Source organism: Paroedura picta, chromosome 9 (genome assembly GCF_049243985.1).
Source record: "Paroedura picta isolate Pp20150507F chromosome 9, Ppicta_v3.0, whole genome shotgun sequence".
Lineage (NCBI taxonomy): Eukaryota > Metazoa > Chordata > Lepidosauria > Squamata > Gekkonidae > Paroedura > Paroedura picta.
The window spans coordinates 69,997,002-70,015,823 of record NC_135377.1 but is presented as its reverse complement, the minus strand read 5'-3'; the positions used below and the strand labels follow the sequence as shown (position 1 = coordinate 70,015,823).

The window sequence follows — 18,822 nt, the reverse complement described above, 5'->3', positions numbered from 1 at the left end:
CAGTTTAAAATATTTATGTCCCCTCTTAACTCCTTAAAGTAGAGATGCCATCCTACAGATGGGACCTGTAGATGCCCAGGGATTGCAGCTCATCTCCAGACTACAGAGGTCAGTTTCCCTGGAGAAAATGGATGCTTTGGAGGGTGGACTCTCTAGGGCAGTGGTCCCCAACCTTTTTATCACCAGGGACCACTCAACGCCGGGGACCACTCAACGCCTTTTACCGAGGCCCGTGGGGGGGGTAGTTTACTCCTCTACTCCCAACCACTGCCCTAATGCTCTCTGATCGCTATGGTAACCTCCAATTAGTCGAAGGACCACATGTGGTCCGCGGCCCACAGGTTGGGGATCGCTACTCTAGGGCAAGGGTGGCCCAACCTGTGGATCTCCAAATGTAAAAGGACTACAATTCCCATGATCCCCTGCAAGATCCACTCAATGGACTTCAGGCCGCTCTACATTCGATGCAGCAGATAACCAATAGTCACTACTACCTCTATGTAAATAAATGAGACACAACAACTTTGTTTTGTGTTTTTAATTTATCAAAAGATATGCAGATTTTATTGAACATACCCTGTCAAGAAAAGGCAAGCAAAAGTGAATCTTCCTCAGGAGAATTAATATGCAAGGAAACTTTGTTCAGTAGTGCTGGCAAAAGTGAGGTCAAGTAACGTTTATTAGCGCACAATATCCATTATAACTCTGCTTGAATCTTTAAATATATACACCTGCAATATTCTTTCAGAGCCCTCCTGAATTTTTTTGCACGTGAACCGCTTTGGACGCCTAATGCCAGGATAATAGAGGCCAACAAAATTGCCTGTCCATACTTGGCTTTACATTAGACCACAGTTAAAACAGACAACTATATGAGCTGTAGATTCACTTCAATTGGGATCCAAAGGAGGCATACGCAAAGCAGAAGATGTGGGTTAGCTTAGCCAGAGCTCTTCCACTGGGCTGCAGAGTTGCCCCTGCTGGAGAGACCACCGGCCTTCTCTAGGGCCCAAACCAAGTCTCCGTGGGAACTGCTGTGGCGAACCCAACACAGGCCGCCCAATGAGCATAAGGCTTTCTTGGCCTACCCACTCCCCTTCTTTAGACCAGCCACTTCTTAACAAGGGAAATCAGAAGCTTTGACAAAAAGTGCAGTTGTGCAAAAATCCTAGGCAACCATAAGAAAAGGCTCGAGCAGAAAGAGGCCTGGCGTTCGCCCATCCACTGGAAGGCTGTGAAAGGGCCAACTGCCAAGGCAGAGGACGGGCCGATACCCGCGCAACGCAGCCAAGTGTTAGTTGTGTGTCCGATACTGGCATGCCATCCCAGGAAGGATTCTGGAGACCCACTCCTCAGAGAACTGAGGCATCCCAGGATGGACTGATGACCTACAAACAACAAGTTCTTTGGAGTGTGTGCGGCTGCGGGAGCCCCTAGCAAATAGAATTTTTTTCAGTGTGTTTTCATTCAGAGGTGGGGTGAATCGTTGGCTGTGCCTACTGAGGGGCTGTCATTGACAAGGAGGCCACGGATGAAAAGCTATCGTTCCACTGCCTCCCGGTGGAATTCAGCTGGGCGGCCGCAACGTGGGCTTGGTACTTCTGCAGGAGTTCTTTGGCCTCTTGACTGTCTTGCAAAGAGGTCTCCCCATATTCTGCTCGGAGCCACTCCCTGAACTGGAAGGAAACACAAAGGTATGGACATCAGTGGTGGAAATGGAAGAGAGCTGGGATTATGTTGGAACGGTGACCCTGACGCACAACAATGCACTAAGAGAGAAGTACAGAGAAGAAGTAGAAGGGCTGGAGTTTTTTGGTACCCCTGAAGGAGTTTCAAAGCAGCTTACAATCACCTTCCCTTCACCTTCCCACAACAGGCACCCTATGAGGTAGGCGGTGCTGTGAGAATTTGGAGAGAACTGTGACCGGCCCAAGGTCACAGCTGGCTCTACGTGGAGGAGGAGTGGGGAATCAAACACGGTTCTGCAGATCAGAGGCTGCCACTCTTAACCACCCAGCTTCTTTGCACAGCAGCAAAGGCCAAGCTGAGAATTCCTGGCCTTTGCTGCCAAGTGTCCAGTCCCAGAAGTATTCTCCCTATGTAAGCAACTACCCCGTTGACATGGTTGCTACTATGAGGCTTTCTTCCTTAAAAAAAAAAAGAACAAAAATCAGCTCATTGTAAAACAGGCGAGCCCATGGACACATAGAGCAGGGGTAGTCAAACTGTGGCCCTCCAGATGTCCATGGGCTAAAATTCCCATGAGCCCTGCCAGCATTTGCTGGCAGGGGCTCATGGGAATTGTAGCCCATGGACATCTGGAGGGCCGCAGTTTGACTACCCCTGCTCTAAGCCTTAAGCAGAAAGTGTGGATCTTCCCTATCAGCCCCCCAAGCCAATATGGGGGGGGGCGCAGATCATTGTGGAGAGACTGACGTATAAAGGCCTTTGGAGGGGGGGGGGAAGTTACTTTAAAAAATTGGAAATAGTGCCTCACTAGTATCAAAGCCCATTTTAAAAATGGGCTTTGAAAGGGGCGGTAGGCAGGAGGGAATGAGAGGATCGCTGCGGCTCCCTTTGCCCCCCCCCCCCGCCGGCAGTGACAGGGCTTTGCAGCCAGCAGGGAAGCTGCAAACCCTCCCCCCCCCCCCGGCTTCCTCCCAGCAGGAGCGTACCTGCAAGCCACAAAGTCCTGTTGCTGCCTCTCTCCTTGTGGGTGACAATGGAGGCTGCAGCCACAAGGCTTCTAGCAGGCAAGGAGGGAGGGGGGGAGTTGGAGGGGGAGGGCCAATCAGGGTGGACCTGGACGGACAGGGCCCTGGACAGTTTCCTCCCAGGAGGCTGTTTCCCAAATATATAAGGGAGCGAAATAGTGTTAAGGATGGCTCTAACTCAGGCTTGCCAGCCTCCAGAGTGGTACCTAGAAATCTCCTGGTGTTACACTTGATTGCCAAATGATCAAAAATCGGTTCTTTTGGAGGAAATTGCTGCTTTGGGGGGTGGACTCTATGGCTTCATACCCTGCTGAGGTCCCTCCACACCTAAAATTTCCAGGTATTTCCTCACCCAGAGCTGGCAAGTCTAACTCTAAGACAGGGTTTGGTCGATGCAGTTCCCTTTGTTCTTTTGAAAGCTATTTGAAGGCTTCAAGCTGCAGACAAAAACAGCTGCTACTTCCACTCTCAGAACTGTGCACCTGGACAAGAGGCAGCACCGTACTATCCTGATCATTTAGATGTTATGCTGCCACTGTATGATTTATAAACATAATAGTCTAATGTGAGCAATATTTATTTAGGTAGACATTTAGACTCCCCTTCTTCCCAAGGGGGATGTGGCTTCTCCATTTTATCCTCCTTCCAACAACCCTGTAAGGCTGAGACAGTAAATGGACCAAGGTCAGCCAAGGCATTTCCAAGACAGAAAGGGGATTTGAACCTGGGTCTCTCATATCCTACTCTGGCATCAAACAGGACACAAAACGGTCTTTATTTTACATTCTGAAGGCTATGCAAGAGCTTGACCAACAGAGATAGACAATGTTTACCCAAGGAAATGCCCTGGCTGTCATAGTCCAGGCTAGCCTGATCTCAGAAGCTAAGCAAAGTCAAGCCAAGGTCAATATTTGGATGGTAGCCCTCCAAGTAATCTCAGGGTGGTTACATGGAGGCAGGCAACGGCAATTCACCTCTGAGTATCTTTTGTCTTGAAATCCCTACAGCAGGAGTGGTCAAACTGTGACTCTCCAGATATCCATGAACTACAATTCCCATGAGCCCATCAGCATTGTCCATGGACTACAATTCCCATGAGATCCTACCAACGTAATGGGAATTAGTCTATAGACATGGGAATTGTAGCCTATGGACATCTGGAGAGCCTACAAGGTGTAATTCAGCTGTAAGTTTACAGCAATTCCCACCACTGCCGCTCAAGGAAACATGCTACTGTTAGGCCGAGACAGTCTGCAAGCTAGGTTCCAGCATAAGAAATTCTTTCCTTTAGAATTACTTCGCAAGAGGTATTTAGAAGCCCATTATACCAAAGTATCCAAGAATGATTCACATAGGAGAATAATTCGGCAGAAAGGAATATTATTTCAACATTCAATCATGGCACTGAAGAAACGGTAGTGAAAACATTGTACGAACTGGCCAGTGTTTTACAAACTGTTCTGAATACTTCAAGAATTAAAGTGTTGGGGACGGGGCAAGATGGCGGAGTGATAGCATCTCTTTGGGGTCCTCCGAATCCGTGTGTGGGCCGTTTCAAAACATTCACCCGCAGGAGAGGGGGATTTAAGCACGAACACCTATTCCAGTAGGGGACATCAGAATCCAGAAAACCAATCTTTGAGCTGAATAACTCTGGATCTATCAATCCCACGGTCATTGGGCCAAGGCAATGTCCACCCACCAACTTACTGATTTTTTTTTCTCTCTTTTAAAATCACACCAGACTTGCTGTTTCCTCAAAAAAATGGCTTTGTGCACCTTATGGGTAAGTGACTAAGAAGCTTGCTTCTTGAATTTTTACTGAATGGTCCCCGCCCCCTGCCCCCTGCTTAGAACGCCGAGTCTTTGCAGTAGCTATAAACCATGGAATGATCGCACCGACTACTATATTTTTTATCAAATTGGGTTCTGAATACAACTAATTTTAAACTATACCTCTGGGGCTGTTGTTTTTTCCCTTGGAGATTGCAGTGGAGATATTTTAGAACAGTGGTCCCCAACCTTTCTGAGGCTGGGGACTGGCAGAGCATCGGGCCACACCCGCGCGGACCACGCCCGTGCATCGGGCCGCGCCCGCGTGATGCGCGGCCCGGCCCTGATTCCCTCTCCCCGCCCTCCCGCAGTAAGAAGCTTCCCGGGCCGCAAGCTTGTGGCCTGGGAAGTTTTTTTACTGCGGGGGGGCGGGGAGAGGGAGCCGCGGCCCAGCGCCATGGCCTTCGCGGCCCAGCACCGGGCCGCGTCCCGCAGGTTGGGGACCACTGTTTTAGAAGTAATGCTGAATATTAAATTTCCATGATATCCTGAATACATGTTATTGAATGTATAACATTCCTCCAAAAGCTGGAATGTTATATTTTTTTCCATGTAAAATGTTACATTTCCCCCCATGTAACAACAGTGGCAAGGATGTTAACAGCAAGACTCTGGAAACTAGAGGATATTCCGAAAATGACAGGCTGGTTAGACAAACTGGGGGAATTGGCTAAAATGGCAAAACTGACAAGTCTAATGAATAACAGACCTATAGATGAATTTCAAGAACTTTGGAGCTACTATACGAGCTACTTAGATAGGGAACAGTAAGACAATAATCTTACTTTCTGTATGAGTTAATCTGATCTGTATCTCTTTTCTTTGTATGAAACTCTAATAAAAACTGGTGGCATACTAGCATTACAAAAAAAAGAATTAAAATGTTGAAATGTCGCCAAGGGTTCAGTTTTGCATTGGACTTCGTATTGCTTTTTTCGCTTTGTTTGAATGGTCGGCTCCTCTCGACACGAAAGGGACGGGCTCCCTGCAGTGAAGGCCCAGCCTGAAGGAAAACAACACGTGTCCCTTCCAGATTATGAGAACTATGGAAGTGCTCTTGTCTCTTAGAATATATATTTTTGCAAGCCAGCATATTCCTGTCTCTGAAAGCGGCAGATTCTCCTCCTACGTGGGGTTTAAAAAAGACACATACGCATGCACACTGTGACCTCAGTAATTTTCTTTTTTTGCATAACAGAACCATTAAATCTTTTCAGCTCAGACCTGAAATGACTGTAAGGTTCAAAATAAGGAGGCAGGAGACGAGGGTGGAAAGTCCCTCTGGGTTCAACTGTGTAAAGGCAGTTATATTCCCACTTACCCCATCTCTACATAAAGCCAGGAAATATTAATCTCATATCCTATGAGAGCCCGGGCCAACCTAGTTGTCTTGAAATACTGGCTGAAAAAATGTTCTTAGTGACTTGGACCCCCTCGGCCGACTGAGCTTCTTTCTGTTCTTGGACACATCTTAGATACATTCAGTCCAAACATATCATTTCAGATGATCTCCTAATATACAAAGAAACTGGCCAGGAACCGAGGGACTGGACAGTTCAAATGGATGCTCTTATCGACAGGAGCAATATTGTAGCATCCAAAGTAGCTCCCCTCTTTAAATATTTCAAAAAAAAAAACAAGACCACAGATGCCCAGCTTGGTGTGTTGATTAGGAGCACGGGCTTCTAATCTGGCAAGCCGGGTTTGATTCCCTGCACCTCCTCCACATGCAGCCAGCTGGGTGACCTTGGGCTCACCATGGCACTGATAAATCTGTTCTGAGCGAGCAGTGATATCAGGGCTCTCTCAGCCTCACCTACCTCACAGGGTGTCTGTTGTGGGGAGAGGAAAGGGAAGGCGACTGTAAGCTGCTTTGAGACTCCTTTGGATAGAGAAAAGTGGCATATAAGAACCAACTCTTCTTCAGTAGTATCAGTCAACCTCACCTCCCTCACAGGGTGTCTGTGGTGGGGAGAGGAAAGGAACGGCGACTGTAAGTCGCTTTAAGGCTCCTTTGGGTAGAGAAAAGCGGCATACAAGAACCAACTCTTCTTCTTCTTTACTAATATCAGGGCTCTCTCAGCCTCACCTGCGTCACAGGTTGTCTGTGGTGGGGAGAGGAAAGGGAAGATGATTGTAAGCAGCTTTGACACTCCTTCAGGCAGTGAAAAGTGGAGTATAAAAACCAACTCTTTTTTTTCTTCTACATTAATACCACCGTCTTAAGCAAAGTTAAATGGGGCTCTCTCAGCCTCACCTCCCTCACAGGGTGTCTGTTGTGGGGAGAGGGAAGGGAAGGCGACTGTAAGACACTTTGAGACTACTTCGGGTAGAGAAAAATGGCATATAAGAACCAACTCTTCTTCTTCCATATTTACTTAACCCAATGCACCTGAGATTGAAGCTGGCTTTCATCACCCTGAGACTGCATGCAATGCTCACTGCTGTGTGCATGGGTACGCTGCAGGGTCAACCACATAAGTGGAAATAGAAAATCTGACTGAGTATATATTGAGCTGTAAACTTCTACGTGGAACCTAGAACTAAATTTCTTAGTAGATTACCCCTGATGGCCCCTGGCATTCCAGATTCTGAGAAGGTGATTCTTCTATTGTCTGATAACGATAACGATCAATACGTTTCTCATAGGGTTGCACTGTTTGCTCTGGCTGCCGGATAGAGAAGGTCTAAGGTGAGGAGTGATGGCCAATTCTGATTATCTGTGATACTCAGCTGTATGGATTTCCATGTATGTGCTATTGTCTAGGGCAGACTTTCTCAACCAGGGTTTTGTGAAACCCTGGAGTTTCTTGATGGCTCTGGGTTTCCCGAACGGGTGGGAGTTAATTAATTTTTAATATATTTTTTAAACGTGTTAAATGTTTATTGGGTGATATGACAATATATGGTATGTCAACCCACTCACTCCTCCCAAATTGGCCAATGAGGGGCCTGGAGGGTGTGAAAAGGGGAGGAGCCCCATGTTGGCATGTCCACAGCTCTGCTTCCCAACCATACCCTGCATGATCGCACCACTTCTGGGGTTTCTCAAAGCCTGAAGAATGTTTCAGGGGGTTCTCAATGGTAAAAAAGTTGAGAAAGGCTGGTCTAGTGACCTGCTCTTATTACTTATGGTTGTCTTTTTGTACTTCCTAAAGGCCTATGGGTGTACAATAAACTTGATTCTGAGTTACATCTAGCCTTAAATGCTTCATGAGGATGGCTCAGATACAACCAGACATTGGACGAAGGAGCAAAGTTGACCTTTGAGCTCCCCACTTAGCTGGTGCACAGCACTCTAATCAAAGTCTTCCACTTGTGCAGCATGCCAGAGTCCATCATTGTGTCTGAGCAACAAACTCAAGTTTCTTGTTTGTAAGGAGCAGGGCAAACCAGCCTCTGGTTCAGGCACAGTGACAACTTACGGTTTGCCGATCTCCATGGGGAGATTAGGGCCCTGGCGGAACTTACAGAATTCCCTAGAGCCTGCAAGATGAAGCTCTTCCACCAGGCTTAAGGTTGAGGCCAGTTAGAAAATCATCAGGCCTCTCCTCCCTCCGAGTCTTACCTCCCATCGAAATCTATGCTAGCACCTTCCATCAATGTAAGTATGCAAGCAATTACCAGTGCTGATAGCTGCTTTTAATTTACTGCTTTTAAAGTTTTATTGATACTATTTGTTGGTGGTGTAATGCTACTGTTTTACTCTGATCTGGGTCTGGTTTGTTGTTCAGCGCCCTGAGATGGGGAAGCCCAAGACTTGGCTGTCCGTGCAGATTTTTAAAAACCTTGGTTTGGCGAGCCGTTGCTACCGCAGCCCCAGGAGTTCTGTTGTGTGACTGAAGGTGAGATGTGGGGGCCATGTTGTTACCAGCCACACCTCCTGCAGCAGCCATTTTGTAGATGCATCCATCCCACCGTGTCAGAATTCCAGAGGCGCTCCAAAAAGGTTGGAGACTCCCATGCTATCTGAACAATGCTATAATGCCCTCAGTAGCCATTGCCTCGATGATTTGTTCTTGTGTTGTGGCTTCTTTGAGGGGAGCTGCATGAACTTGCTGATTTTGGAGATCAGTGGTCCTAACTGGAGATCTCCAGCCACCACCAAGAGGTGGGCCACAGGAGATACTTACATGGACTGATGGCTGTATTGACGTTTCTTCTGCAGGTCCAAGAATGACTCCCTCAGGGTCGTTGAAGTTTGGAGGAATAGCGCGGGAAGGAAAGGTGAAGCCCCTTGATCTACGCTTCTAGGCCCTGATCCAAATCACCTCTACACACATCTGGGAACTGTTGCTGAGAGCTGAGAGTTGCATGGTACCCAAAAAGCTGTCTCCTCCCATAACAAGCCTGCAACCCCCCATGATCTGTAAACGGACCTCTCTTCCTGGAATTGCTGACTCTGGATTCAGACACCTCTGTCCCTTGGGCATGAGGCTGGTGCTGCTTCTGCCAACCTTCCAGAGAAGACAATAAGCATTTCCGTTCCAGAAGGCCTTTGGCCTGACTGAATGATGAAGGTGCCCCGTCCCTCTCTCACTGTCTTTTCCTGGTGCCCTCTACACACTTTAACTCACTTTTAAAATTGTTGAGTTTCCTTGGACAGCCAAACCACAGGATTCCCTGCTGTATAATTCTCCCCATTTCAAGTCCAAGAGGAAAAGTGAGAATTTGTACCCTGGCTTACAGGTTGGGCTGGGAGCCCAAAAGATCTCCCACCCTGACCTGGATCATCAGATCTCAGAAGCGAAGCAGAGTATTTGGATGAGAGACCTCTTAAGAGACATGAGGGTCATGACACGGAGGCGGGCAATGCCAAACCACCTCCGAATGTCTCTTGCCTGGTGATGCTACACCCATGCAATGTGACAAAGAGCAATCCCACTTACATGAGCAACGCTGTTTTTCTCAAACTCCTCCAGCTGACGCTGGAATCCAGTGTTTGGATTGGCACATGACCTCGATGCGCGCACAACAGACAGTGCGTCCTCCCAGCCCAAGTCGGTGATCGTCATGATGTAGGCCACAACCAACGTGGCGCTTCTGGAAACACCGGCAAGGCTACCACACCACCGAGATGCCAAGAGAAGGAAACGTGAAATCTAAGTAAGTCATAATACCAGGACCAACAGTTTTGAAGGCAAGACCTGATTGTCTATCCAGATTTGAGGAAGAGGCATTTCCCCTTACACAACTATCTGATCCTTAACTGGAATTGCCGGGGATTGAACTTGAGATCTTCTGCATGCCAGGCCAATGTTCTACCACTGGGCCATGACCACTCTCTGTGTTCCAGCTTGGCCTTTCCTTCTTCTACCAAGCAGGAGCTGCCACCACGGCTTTTATTGACCTATTTATGTATATTATAGACGATTTCTAACCTTCCTTTTTGACCTAGGACTTGGGGCCAAATGGGAGCCACCACTGAAATCATAAGCCTTGCTGTTCAAAAATGCAGCCAACATTTCCCACCCATAACCTTTCCCATGCCTGGGATGAACAAACAGCAGAAGGATCTGAAATACGTTACCAGTGGACGAGGCAGCTTTCGCCTCTAAGCCGGCATCCGTGGATGAACTGAATGCTTTCTTTGAAGTGCCTGGCTCTAGACATCAAAGGAGAGAGGATAAGGATGTTGTGAAATCCAACATGGCGGAACAGAGGTTAAGAGACTTCTGAAAGTCACAAGACTGAAAAGTTATTGAATAGAAGTATTTCTTGTAAGCAGAATGCAGACAGGTGAGACCGGGAAGAGGCAGGATTCAACACCTCTCGTTCATATCAATTGCTTTTGTTTAAAAATCCCTCCATTTAGCTTGGGGTTGCCAATCTCCAGGTGAGGCCTGGAGATCTCCCTGTGTTACAACTTATCTCCAGATGACAAGGTCTGTTCCCCTGGAGAAAATGGCAGCTGCTTTGGAAACTGGACTCTATGGTGGCATCAGGGATCTTTGGTAGCACTGAGGCCTGTCACCTCCCCAAATCTCACCCTCCAAATCCCCAGGAATTCCACAATTCAGAGCTGGCAATCCTAGCTTTAATACAAATGGGTTGGCACAAGAATACCCGTGCATTTCCCATCATGAACTGCTTGGCCCCCAAAGTTTTCAGACATCTTCTCCAGGGTAATCCTTAAAGGTAAAGGTAAAGGTAAAGGTATCCCCTGTGCAAGCACCGAGTCATGTCTTGCCCTTGGGGTGACACCCTCTAGCGTTTTCATGGCAGACTCAATACGGGGTGGTTTGCCAGTGCCTTCCCCAGTCATGACCGTTTACCCCCCCCCCCCCAGCAAGCTGGGTACTCATTTTACCGACCTCGGAAGGATGGAAGGCTGAGTCAACCTTGAGCTGGCTGCTGGGATCGAACTCCCAGCCTCATGGGCAGAGCTTTCAGACGGCTGCCTTACCACTCTGCGCCACAAGAGGCTCTGTAAGGGTAATCCTTACAATAACTCAAAAGTAGCTTCAGGTGGTTCACCATGTTGGTCTGAAGCAACAGAACAAAGCGTGAGTCCAGTGCTACCTTGAAGGCCAGCAAAGTTTAATTCTTGGTATAGACCATGGATCTGATGAGGTGCGCCTGCACATAAAAGCTTAGACCCATAATTAAACTTTGAAAAAGAAGAGCTGTCTTTTTTATACCCCACTTTTCACTACTGAATGAGTCCCAAAGCGGTTTACAAATATTTTCCCCTTTCTTCCTCACGACAGCCACCTTGTGAGGTAGGTGGAGCTGAGAAAGCTCTGAGAGAACAGAGCTATGAGAACAGCCCTGAGACAGACCAGAGAGAACTGTGACTGGCCCAAGGCAACCGAGCTGGCTGCATGTAGAGGAGTGGGTCTGAAAAGGTGCCCCATAACTCAACATTTTGTTCTATAAAGTAGGATAGTTGAGGGTTTTTTGTAACCCTATGTACTAGATGGGGGCTGAGGTCAAGCGAAAGGAACTCCCTCTCGGCCACCGTCAGCGTGTCAGATGTGTCCTGATGTGAACCACACAAGCCAACTCAGACGAGAACCAGAGCTTCCTGTCACATTCAGTGCCCTCCCTCTTCAGCCTCAAATCACGCGGGCCTATTTAAAGCACATGGTGACGATAATGAACACACAGCCTCACTGTTTTCAGCGGCTGGAAAATACCTGATTTTTTAAAATTAGGAACGTTTTACAAACTGAAGCTAGCGGTTAGCTCTGGAGAGGATGCATCCGAGTTCCCGTACCTGCCTTCCCATGAGAATTAGTCACAGAATCATAGAGTTGGATGGGATCTCCAGGGTCACCTAGTCCAACCCCCGGCACTATGCAGGAAATAGCCACAAGAGCCTTCTGAGAGCAAACATAATAAATATTTCATTTGTATGCTGGCCCATCCCTATTAGTTCAGGGCAGTTAAAACAATCCATAGCAAGCAAATCCCTCAGAAAAACCACCTCCCATTATTTGACTTCCTGTGCGGATTGATCCGTGTTTGGAGAGGTTCCCGCCAGTGGGTGTTTCAGTACAGAAGCCGGCATCTCATGATGCTATCGCCTGGCACTCACAGCACTGGCGGAACGGCTCACTTTTGCAGGCCCTGCGGAACTCTTTAACGTCCCGGAGAGGCTCCATCTCTTCAGAAAGACTGTTCCGCCCTGGCCCTGATTGGGGCCATTTATAGATCTCTGGAGGTTCCCATCAGTCACCACGTCCAGTAGATACTGTCTAACCCCTGTGAATATGTGTCTAACCTCTCTCTGCAGCGACCAGCAGGGGGTGGTGTGTGTGTGTGTGTGTGTGTGTTTGTGTGTGTTAGGGTTGTCAGATCCAGATTGGGGGTGGAGCCCAGAATGGACAGGAACCTCAGTGGGGTACAATCCCAGAGACTCCACCCTCCAAAGCATCCATTTTCTCCAGGGGATCTGATCTCTGTCATCTTGAGATACACTGTAATTCCGGGGGGATCCCCAAGTCCCCCCAGAGGCTGCCATCCCTACTTCAAAATCCTACTTCAAAATCAGTTTTTATGAAAATCTTGGGGATTCGAACCAGCCTGACAGTGGTCATGAGCTCACAGAAGAGCCACAGATAGCAAGCCCTTGGTGTGCGCTCTGGTCCGCCTTCATTCTCACAGCAGCCACTCTGGATACACAAGCCTGCCAGTTCACTGGTGAAGTGGGGGGACCCAACTGTCTGAAATGCCAACAAAACACACAAGTGCTGCCCCTCCCCACCCCTTGCACTGTTCTTACATTTTAAGCCGAGCAGGAAGAAAAGAGCTGAAAACACCAGGGCAAGGCAGGAGGTGTGGTTTATGTGGGGAGGTTTAGCTACTGTCACCTGCACATTTCAGTTTTGTTAAAAACACCTCTCTCCTTTTGACATAAAGAGGTGCCTGCAAGAACAACCCCCCCCCCCCGTAGTTTGGCTTTGGGGAAAGCACCATATAACAACAAAGCAATTGTCTGTGTGTGTGTGGGGGGGGGAGGTTAAGGAATCAGGGAACTGGATTGGGGACAGGGTGCCAACATCCAGGAGAGGAAGCTGGAATGACAACCTATTGCCAGACTGCAGTGATCAGTCCCCTTGGAGGATGACCTCGAGCTAGTTGCAGTTCCCTCAGAGCTCTCCCAGCCCCACCTGTTGTGGGGAAAGGAAGGGGATCATAAGCCACTTGGAGACTCCTTCAGGGCTCTCAAAAACAGCTTTCCTCTTCTTCTACTAAATCCATTGATCCATCTTATACCTTTACCTTTTATAAATAGACAAACAGCAGCAGGACAAAGCAGTGGAGCAATTAAATAAAACCAGTCAATGGCAACCATTCATTAAGAAAATACTTACAAATTCTGTGAGGGTGAATCAGCAGCAGGGATGCACAGATACTTTACTCCCTGTGTAGAGAAATATTTTTTTAATGTTAGGTGGGAGAAAAGCAAGTTATGGTATAAGCATATTCAAGAAGCAGAAGGAAGGTGTGTTCTGGTTTTTATCTTTTTGGGGAGCTCTGCAGGAGGCAATAAAGATGTCTCATTTTAAGATTTTTTTTCTCTAACTACCAGTGTTCCGTCGACTATGGAACAAAAAAGAGATGTTTTCACTTTTGAACAGGCAAGTATGAACGTGTCAGATTGAATCTCTGCAAGACAGGAGTCACTGCATTCATGTTTTGCAATTGCATTTTTCTCCTCAAACATTGTACCCATTAGAATGCTACCGTTTACTCATACGCTACTGCCTATGTCCTCCTTGCCCTCTTAAAATGCGTGGAGGAGAATGGGGGTGCATGTGCACATGGGAAAGGTTTCTACATCACTTTCAGCGCTGTATTTAATGTGCTTACTTAACCAAGCTGTAGTGTGGGCTTTTCAAAAATAAACATTTTTCACTTGCGAAGACTCCTGAAGCGCAGGACTCACTCTTTTAGTTTGTTCTCACCCAAAATAATCTCAAAGTCTTTCTGTGCTGTTGGAAGAGAGAGGGAAACCTCTTAAGAACTGCCTCTTGGGTCACGTCAGCAAAGTGGTTCTAAAAGGAGCCGGCAGAGACCTTGTCTCTCAGGACCAGGATCTCCATACTATTTTGAGCCCTCAACAAATTTATATTAATACTTGTACTGAGGTTGTGAGAGAAACACTACTTAGAAAAAGAGAGGACTTGCCACTGAGGAAAAGATAATAGAATCACAGAATCATAGAACCATAGAGTAGGAAGGGGCCATACAGGCCATCTAGTCCAACCCCCTGCTCAACGCAGGATCAGCCCAAAGCATCCTAAAGCACATATAAAATGGAGTTTATCTTGAAAAAAGGTCCGGCTGACGCCCTTGGAATAAAATAAACTAAAAGTGAGCTCAAGAAAGAACACTGTTTAAAAACATTATTTATTATTGTTTAATGCCATAAGGATAGGTCTTTTCTTCTTAGTTTGAGTTATCTGAGACTGTCCTGTGTTTTCTATTGAGATTATGACATTGACAAGCTCAGGGGTAACAACCCCCCTCCAATTTGTCGCCAGAAGTCCATGGTAGATTGCCTCTGAACAGGAAGGCTCCCTGAACAGGAAGGCTCCCTGGAGAGCCAGTTTGGTGTAGTGGTTAGGAGTGCAGACTTCTAATCTGGCATGCCGGGTTCGATTCTGCGCTCCCCCACATGCAACCAGCTGGGTGACCTTGGGCTCGCCATGGCACTGATAAAACTGTTCTGACCGAGCAGTGATATCAGGGCTCTCTCAGCCTCACCCACCCCACAGGGTGTCTGTTGTGGGGAGAGGAATGGGAAGGCAACTGTAAGCCGCTTTGAGCCTCCTTCGGGTAGGGGAAAGTGGCATATAAGAACCAACTCTTCTTCTTCTTCTTCTTCTTTCGGTATTATCCCTAAGAGCTAACAGAGCTCTGTAAAAGGTTCTTTCAAGGACAATGGCCTGTATCCTATGTGCCCCTCTCAACCAAGTACAAAGCCTTCCTCTGTCCAAGGAGCCTTCCTTCCTTCCTCTTCAGAGCCTCTTGCTCTAGAAAAAGGCTTTGGGATTGGCTGAGTTGAGGGGAAGGACACAAGCTCACACAAGTTTCTTAAAAAGGATCCTGCCTCTTAAAGAGAAAAGGCAAACACTTATTTTTAAAGCACCAGTTACTAAAGCGCCTTTGCCTTATTTGTGTCTATTTTGAAACGTGGCGATTAAAAACAAAACAAGATTGTAAAGAACCACGAACAGTAGAAAGGCAGCAGTTGAACTCAGCTGAACGAAAAGGAAGGAAGGACTGTCGGTTCGGTAATACAGCTTTCTGCAGTCATGCCCGAGCAAGAAGTGGCACTTTTGCTGTGCCCGTGCCCGTCGGGCATCGAAGAACTGCCTCAAAGCCAAACGATGCATGGCAGGAAGCCAGAATAAGAGTCCTCGAAGAAACACCCAAGAAAAATCAGACTGGCACGCGGGTTTCACAAAGTGATATTCTCCGGGTGGGGATGAAATCAAAATCCATACAAAGCAAGGAAATAATCAAAAGGGGGGGGGGGGAAATAGGGGGAACCAAACACCACCACTACCTCCATCACACTGCAAATGCTGGCAGGGGCTCATGGGAACTGTAGTCCATGGACATCTGGAGGACCACAGGTTGACTACCCCTGGTGTAGAATATAATTGGGAAGCATAGCTGTGTACACACCCAACTGGGTCCCCTCCCTGTTCCACTCCCCCCCAGGCCCATCATTGGCCATTTTGGGAGGGGCAGGTGTGTCAACATGACCACATACGGTCCTATCACCCAATACATTTTAAACAAATTTTAAACATATTGTACAAATTAATTAACTGTCAAGAACCCCCAGGGTTTCACGAAGCCCAGACTGAGAAAGCCTGCAGTATATGTATACAGGAGTGCAGAGTCCCCCTTTCTATATAGTTTTGGTTCATGCCAGTCCCACAACCCACCACATAGCCTTTGGGTGGTCAAATGATGCCACCCCTCCCTTTTTCACCAGTGGAAAAGCTGTCTGGATCAATCACACAGGCTTGCTGCTGTAACACGCAATTCCTCCTTTATTCCCAGATTGTCTACTTCACAAAACCATAAACTGCTGCCCTGCGTGGAGTCAGACCATGGAGCTCCAAAGCCAGTACCATCTACTATGGAGGGCTGGAGTCCTCCAGCCTCTCGAGTTGGAGGATTTCACATCCCTGACTCTCTGATCCTTTTTGCTCTGGATATACCGGGGACTGAACCTGAGAGCGTTTGCATTCAGAACAGGTGCTCTGTCGCACAACCACTCTGAAAATCCCGGTTTCTGACATGGGCTGTCCCCACCCAACTGAAACTTCAAACACCTGTGTTACTTTCCCCCCAGACGCTAACAAAATCCAGTTGACATATTACCATGTTGATACCTGTCGGATCAAAACGAAGAGTAGTAGAAGTAGAATTGCGGGCATAAAGAGTATAAAGAGGCTGCAACGAATTGGAGCAAATAGGAAATGCCCCCAACAACAATCCAAATTTTAAAAAATGAAGATCCCAACATGAATTTACAGAAGCAAAATGAAACAGAAAAGGGGTATATGACATCTCTCTTTCTGCAATCCGGATATACTCAATGCTCCAGGCCTAACGAGCCTAAGCATCTACAGACCTAATCCATGCCTGTATAGAAGATCGTAAGGATCACCATGTCACTACTTTGAACTTTCACAATGAAGAGTAGGAGAAGTATAATAACTCAGCATGAAAGAAAGTCTTTGGGCACAGGCAGTTTCCCTCTGCAGTGGAGGAATTTTTGAAGCCCTAAAGTGGTCAAAGAGTGAAATTGATTGGCAGGTTGTGCAGATTGTTACGAAAAGGGTCACATCCCAGAATGCACTGCACCTAGGATGCTCCCGACCTACCGGAAGCCACAATTGAGGGAAAGCAGAGTTAATGAGAATAAGGTGCCAACCACATTCACTCTTTGACAGCCATTTGCCCAAATTCCAGGCCATTGGCCAGAACGGGAAGGCTGTACTAATAAATTCATTTTCCTCTCAGTTTTCTATTTCGGCAGACAAGGGTAACCACAGAGACAAGACTTTTATTTCTCTTAGACCCTGAAAGTCAAGAGAACAGTTAAACCGATACAAAGAGAGAGTTAACAAAACTAGCGCAAGTATTCTGATTTCAAGATTGTCAAAGTTGAAAGAGGCAAGAGTTCAGCAGGATTTTCTAAGACTCGCTCTGACTATAGAAACAGCCACTGTGTTCGTCTCCTATTCTTGGGCCAAAGAACTCCATGCTGGGCATCATGGGTTACTGGCCCAAATGAGGACCACTCCCTTTAGTTTTTTATGTGTGCGCGCTTTAAAAGATATACTGTTTCATTCCCCCCCCCCAAAAAAAACCCACCAGTCTTTTAGGGGAACGCTGTGGCTAACAATAAATGACAACCATAAGCATGTCAAGGCAATTAATTTGTTGGTGATGCTAGCTATGAAGAATACACTTAGATCTACAAAATAACAAAACAGACCGTTCGAGATTATGGGATGATAGGATTTTTAACGTATGTTATTAAGCTTTTGAAAAACAAAAACAATTTACAGCATTTTGGAAAATTAAATAGAACCACAGATTTGATTCAAATTATACAACATTCTGGAATAATCTAAATATCAAGGTGGAGGTCAGCTGTGCTATATATTTTAAATATGTGGTACATGGAAAATTGCACTACCATATAGTGTTTCATGAATACTAAATGACATTTAAAGCCACAGAATACCCTCCCAAATCAGAGAGAGGCACTGTTCTCTCTGCCCCTTTACCGCTGCTACTGCTACTACTTTTCTTTTAAAGAAAATGGTATCAGAAAACCTTAAGTGTCATAGTTAGATGTAGTTCTCAGTTCAAACAACATGAAGCAAAAACCAAAATGTGGCCAATTTAAAGAATAGAAAGAAAGCAGAGCAAAGTCAGACCAAAACCAGCTGTAATTTCTTGACTCCTTCAGACAACATAACTGTTTCATATTAATTGGTGAGGGTTCCCTCCCTTACACAATGTCATGTCAAAGAATATTGCTCGGATTCATCCAGCTAAGAATCTCTAAAGCTATTCAAACCACTCCCTTTACAGTAAATTCTATTAAAATCCAGCCTTCAAATCAATATATAATCAGGCTCAAGGAAGAAATCTTTTCAAAGGCTCTTAAATGAAGCAGCTACACAGGTGTCCTCATGTCAATATCTCTGTGCCAATACCAGGTTAGCTTTTAAACCTAAAGGGGCCATTTTTCACATATAACATGATTCATCACTTTTAAGTTGCAGGGTAATAGTCGGGACCTTTTTAGTTATCCAAACCTCACCTCACCGCAAACTTCTAGATTGAAAATCTCTCTTTTTTTTAAGCATTATTTTTGGCATTAAACTTCTCAGTATTTAAATGCATGCAAAACTTTCAACGATGACTTCCAAGAAACACTTTTTTAAGAGCCAAAAACAAAACCTCAAGCATAGGACATTGAAGCCATATGCAAATAGAAAACCTCGAACACCTGGCAAGTTCTTTCAGGTTAGCCCCCCCAGAAAATCCCCCCTGGGGTGTTATTTTGATTTGCCTCATCAACAGATAAGGGACAGAAGCGCTTCTTTTGGACCAAGGGCATCTCCTCAGAACGGCTTATGTAGGAAACTGTCGGTATACAAGAGTTCCTCAAGCTGAACTCAAGAGGTTACCAAAAGTTCTGGCTTGTCCCACTATAGAACCACTAAAATGGAAAAAAAAAACACACACACACCAGTAATTTGTTTTTTTTTGTCCTTTCAGTTGC

At 46.4% G+C, this 18,822-nt stretch overlaps 1 protein-coding gene across 1 annotated transcript in view; it reads right to left on the bottom strand.

Moving 5' to 3' along the window:
- Nucleotides 1–523: 523 nt before the first annotated feature.
- The window catches only part of DUSP22 (dual specificity phosphatase 22), a 32,812-nt gene continuing 14,513 nt past the window's right edge, over nucleotides 524–18,822 (bottom strand). Inside the window, exons 4-7 of the mRNA XM_077353289.1 lie at nucleotides 13,367–13,416; nucleotides 10,078–10,152; nucleotides 9,437–9,608; nucleotides 524–1,676 (exon numbers count right to left, since the gene is read on the bottom strand). Of these exons, the coding sequence (XP_077209404.1) occupies nucleotides 1,497–1,676; nucleotides 9,437–9,608; nucleotides 10,078–10,152; nucleotides 13,367–13,416 (477 nt within the window). The 3' untranslated portion in view covers nucleotides 524–1,496. The remainder of the gene's footprint in view (nucleotides 1,677–9,436; nucleotides 9,609–10,077; nucleotides 10,153–13,366; nucleotides 13,417–18,822) is intronic.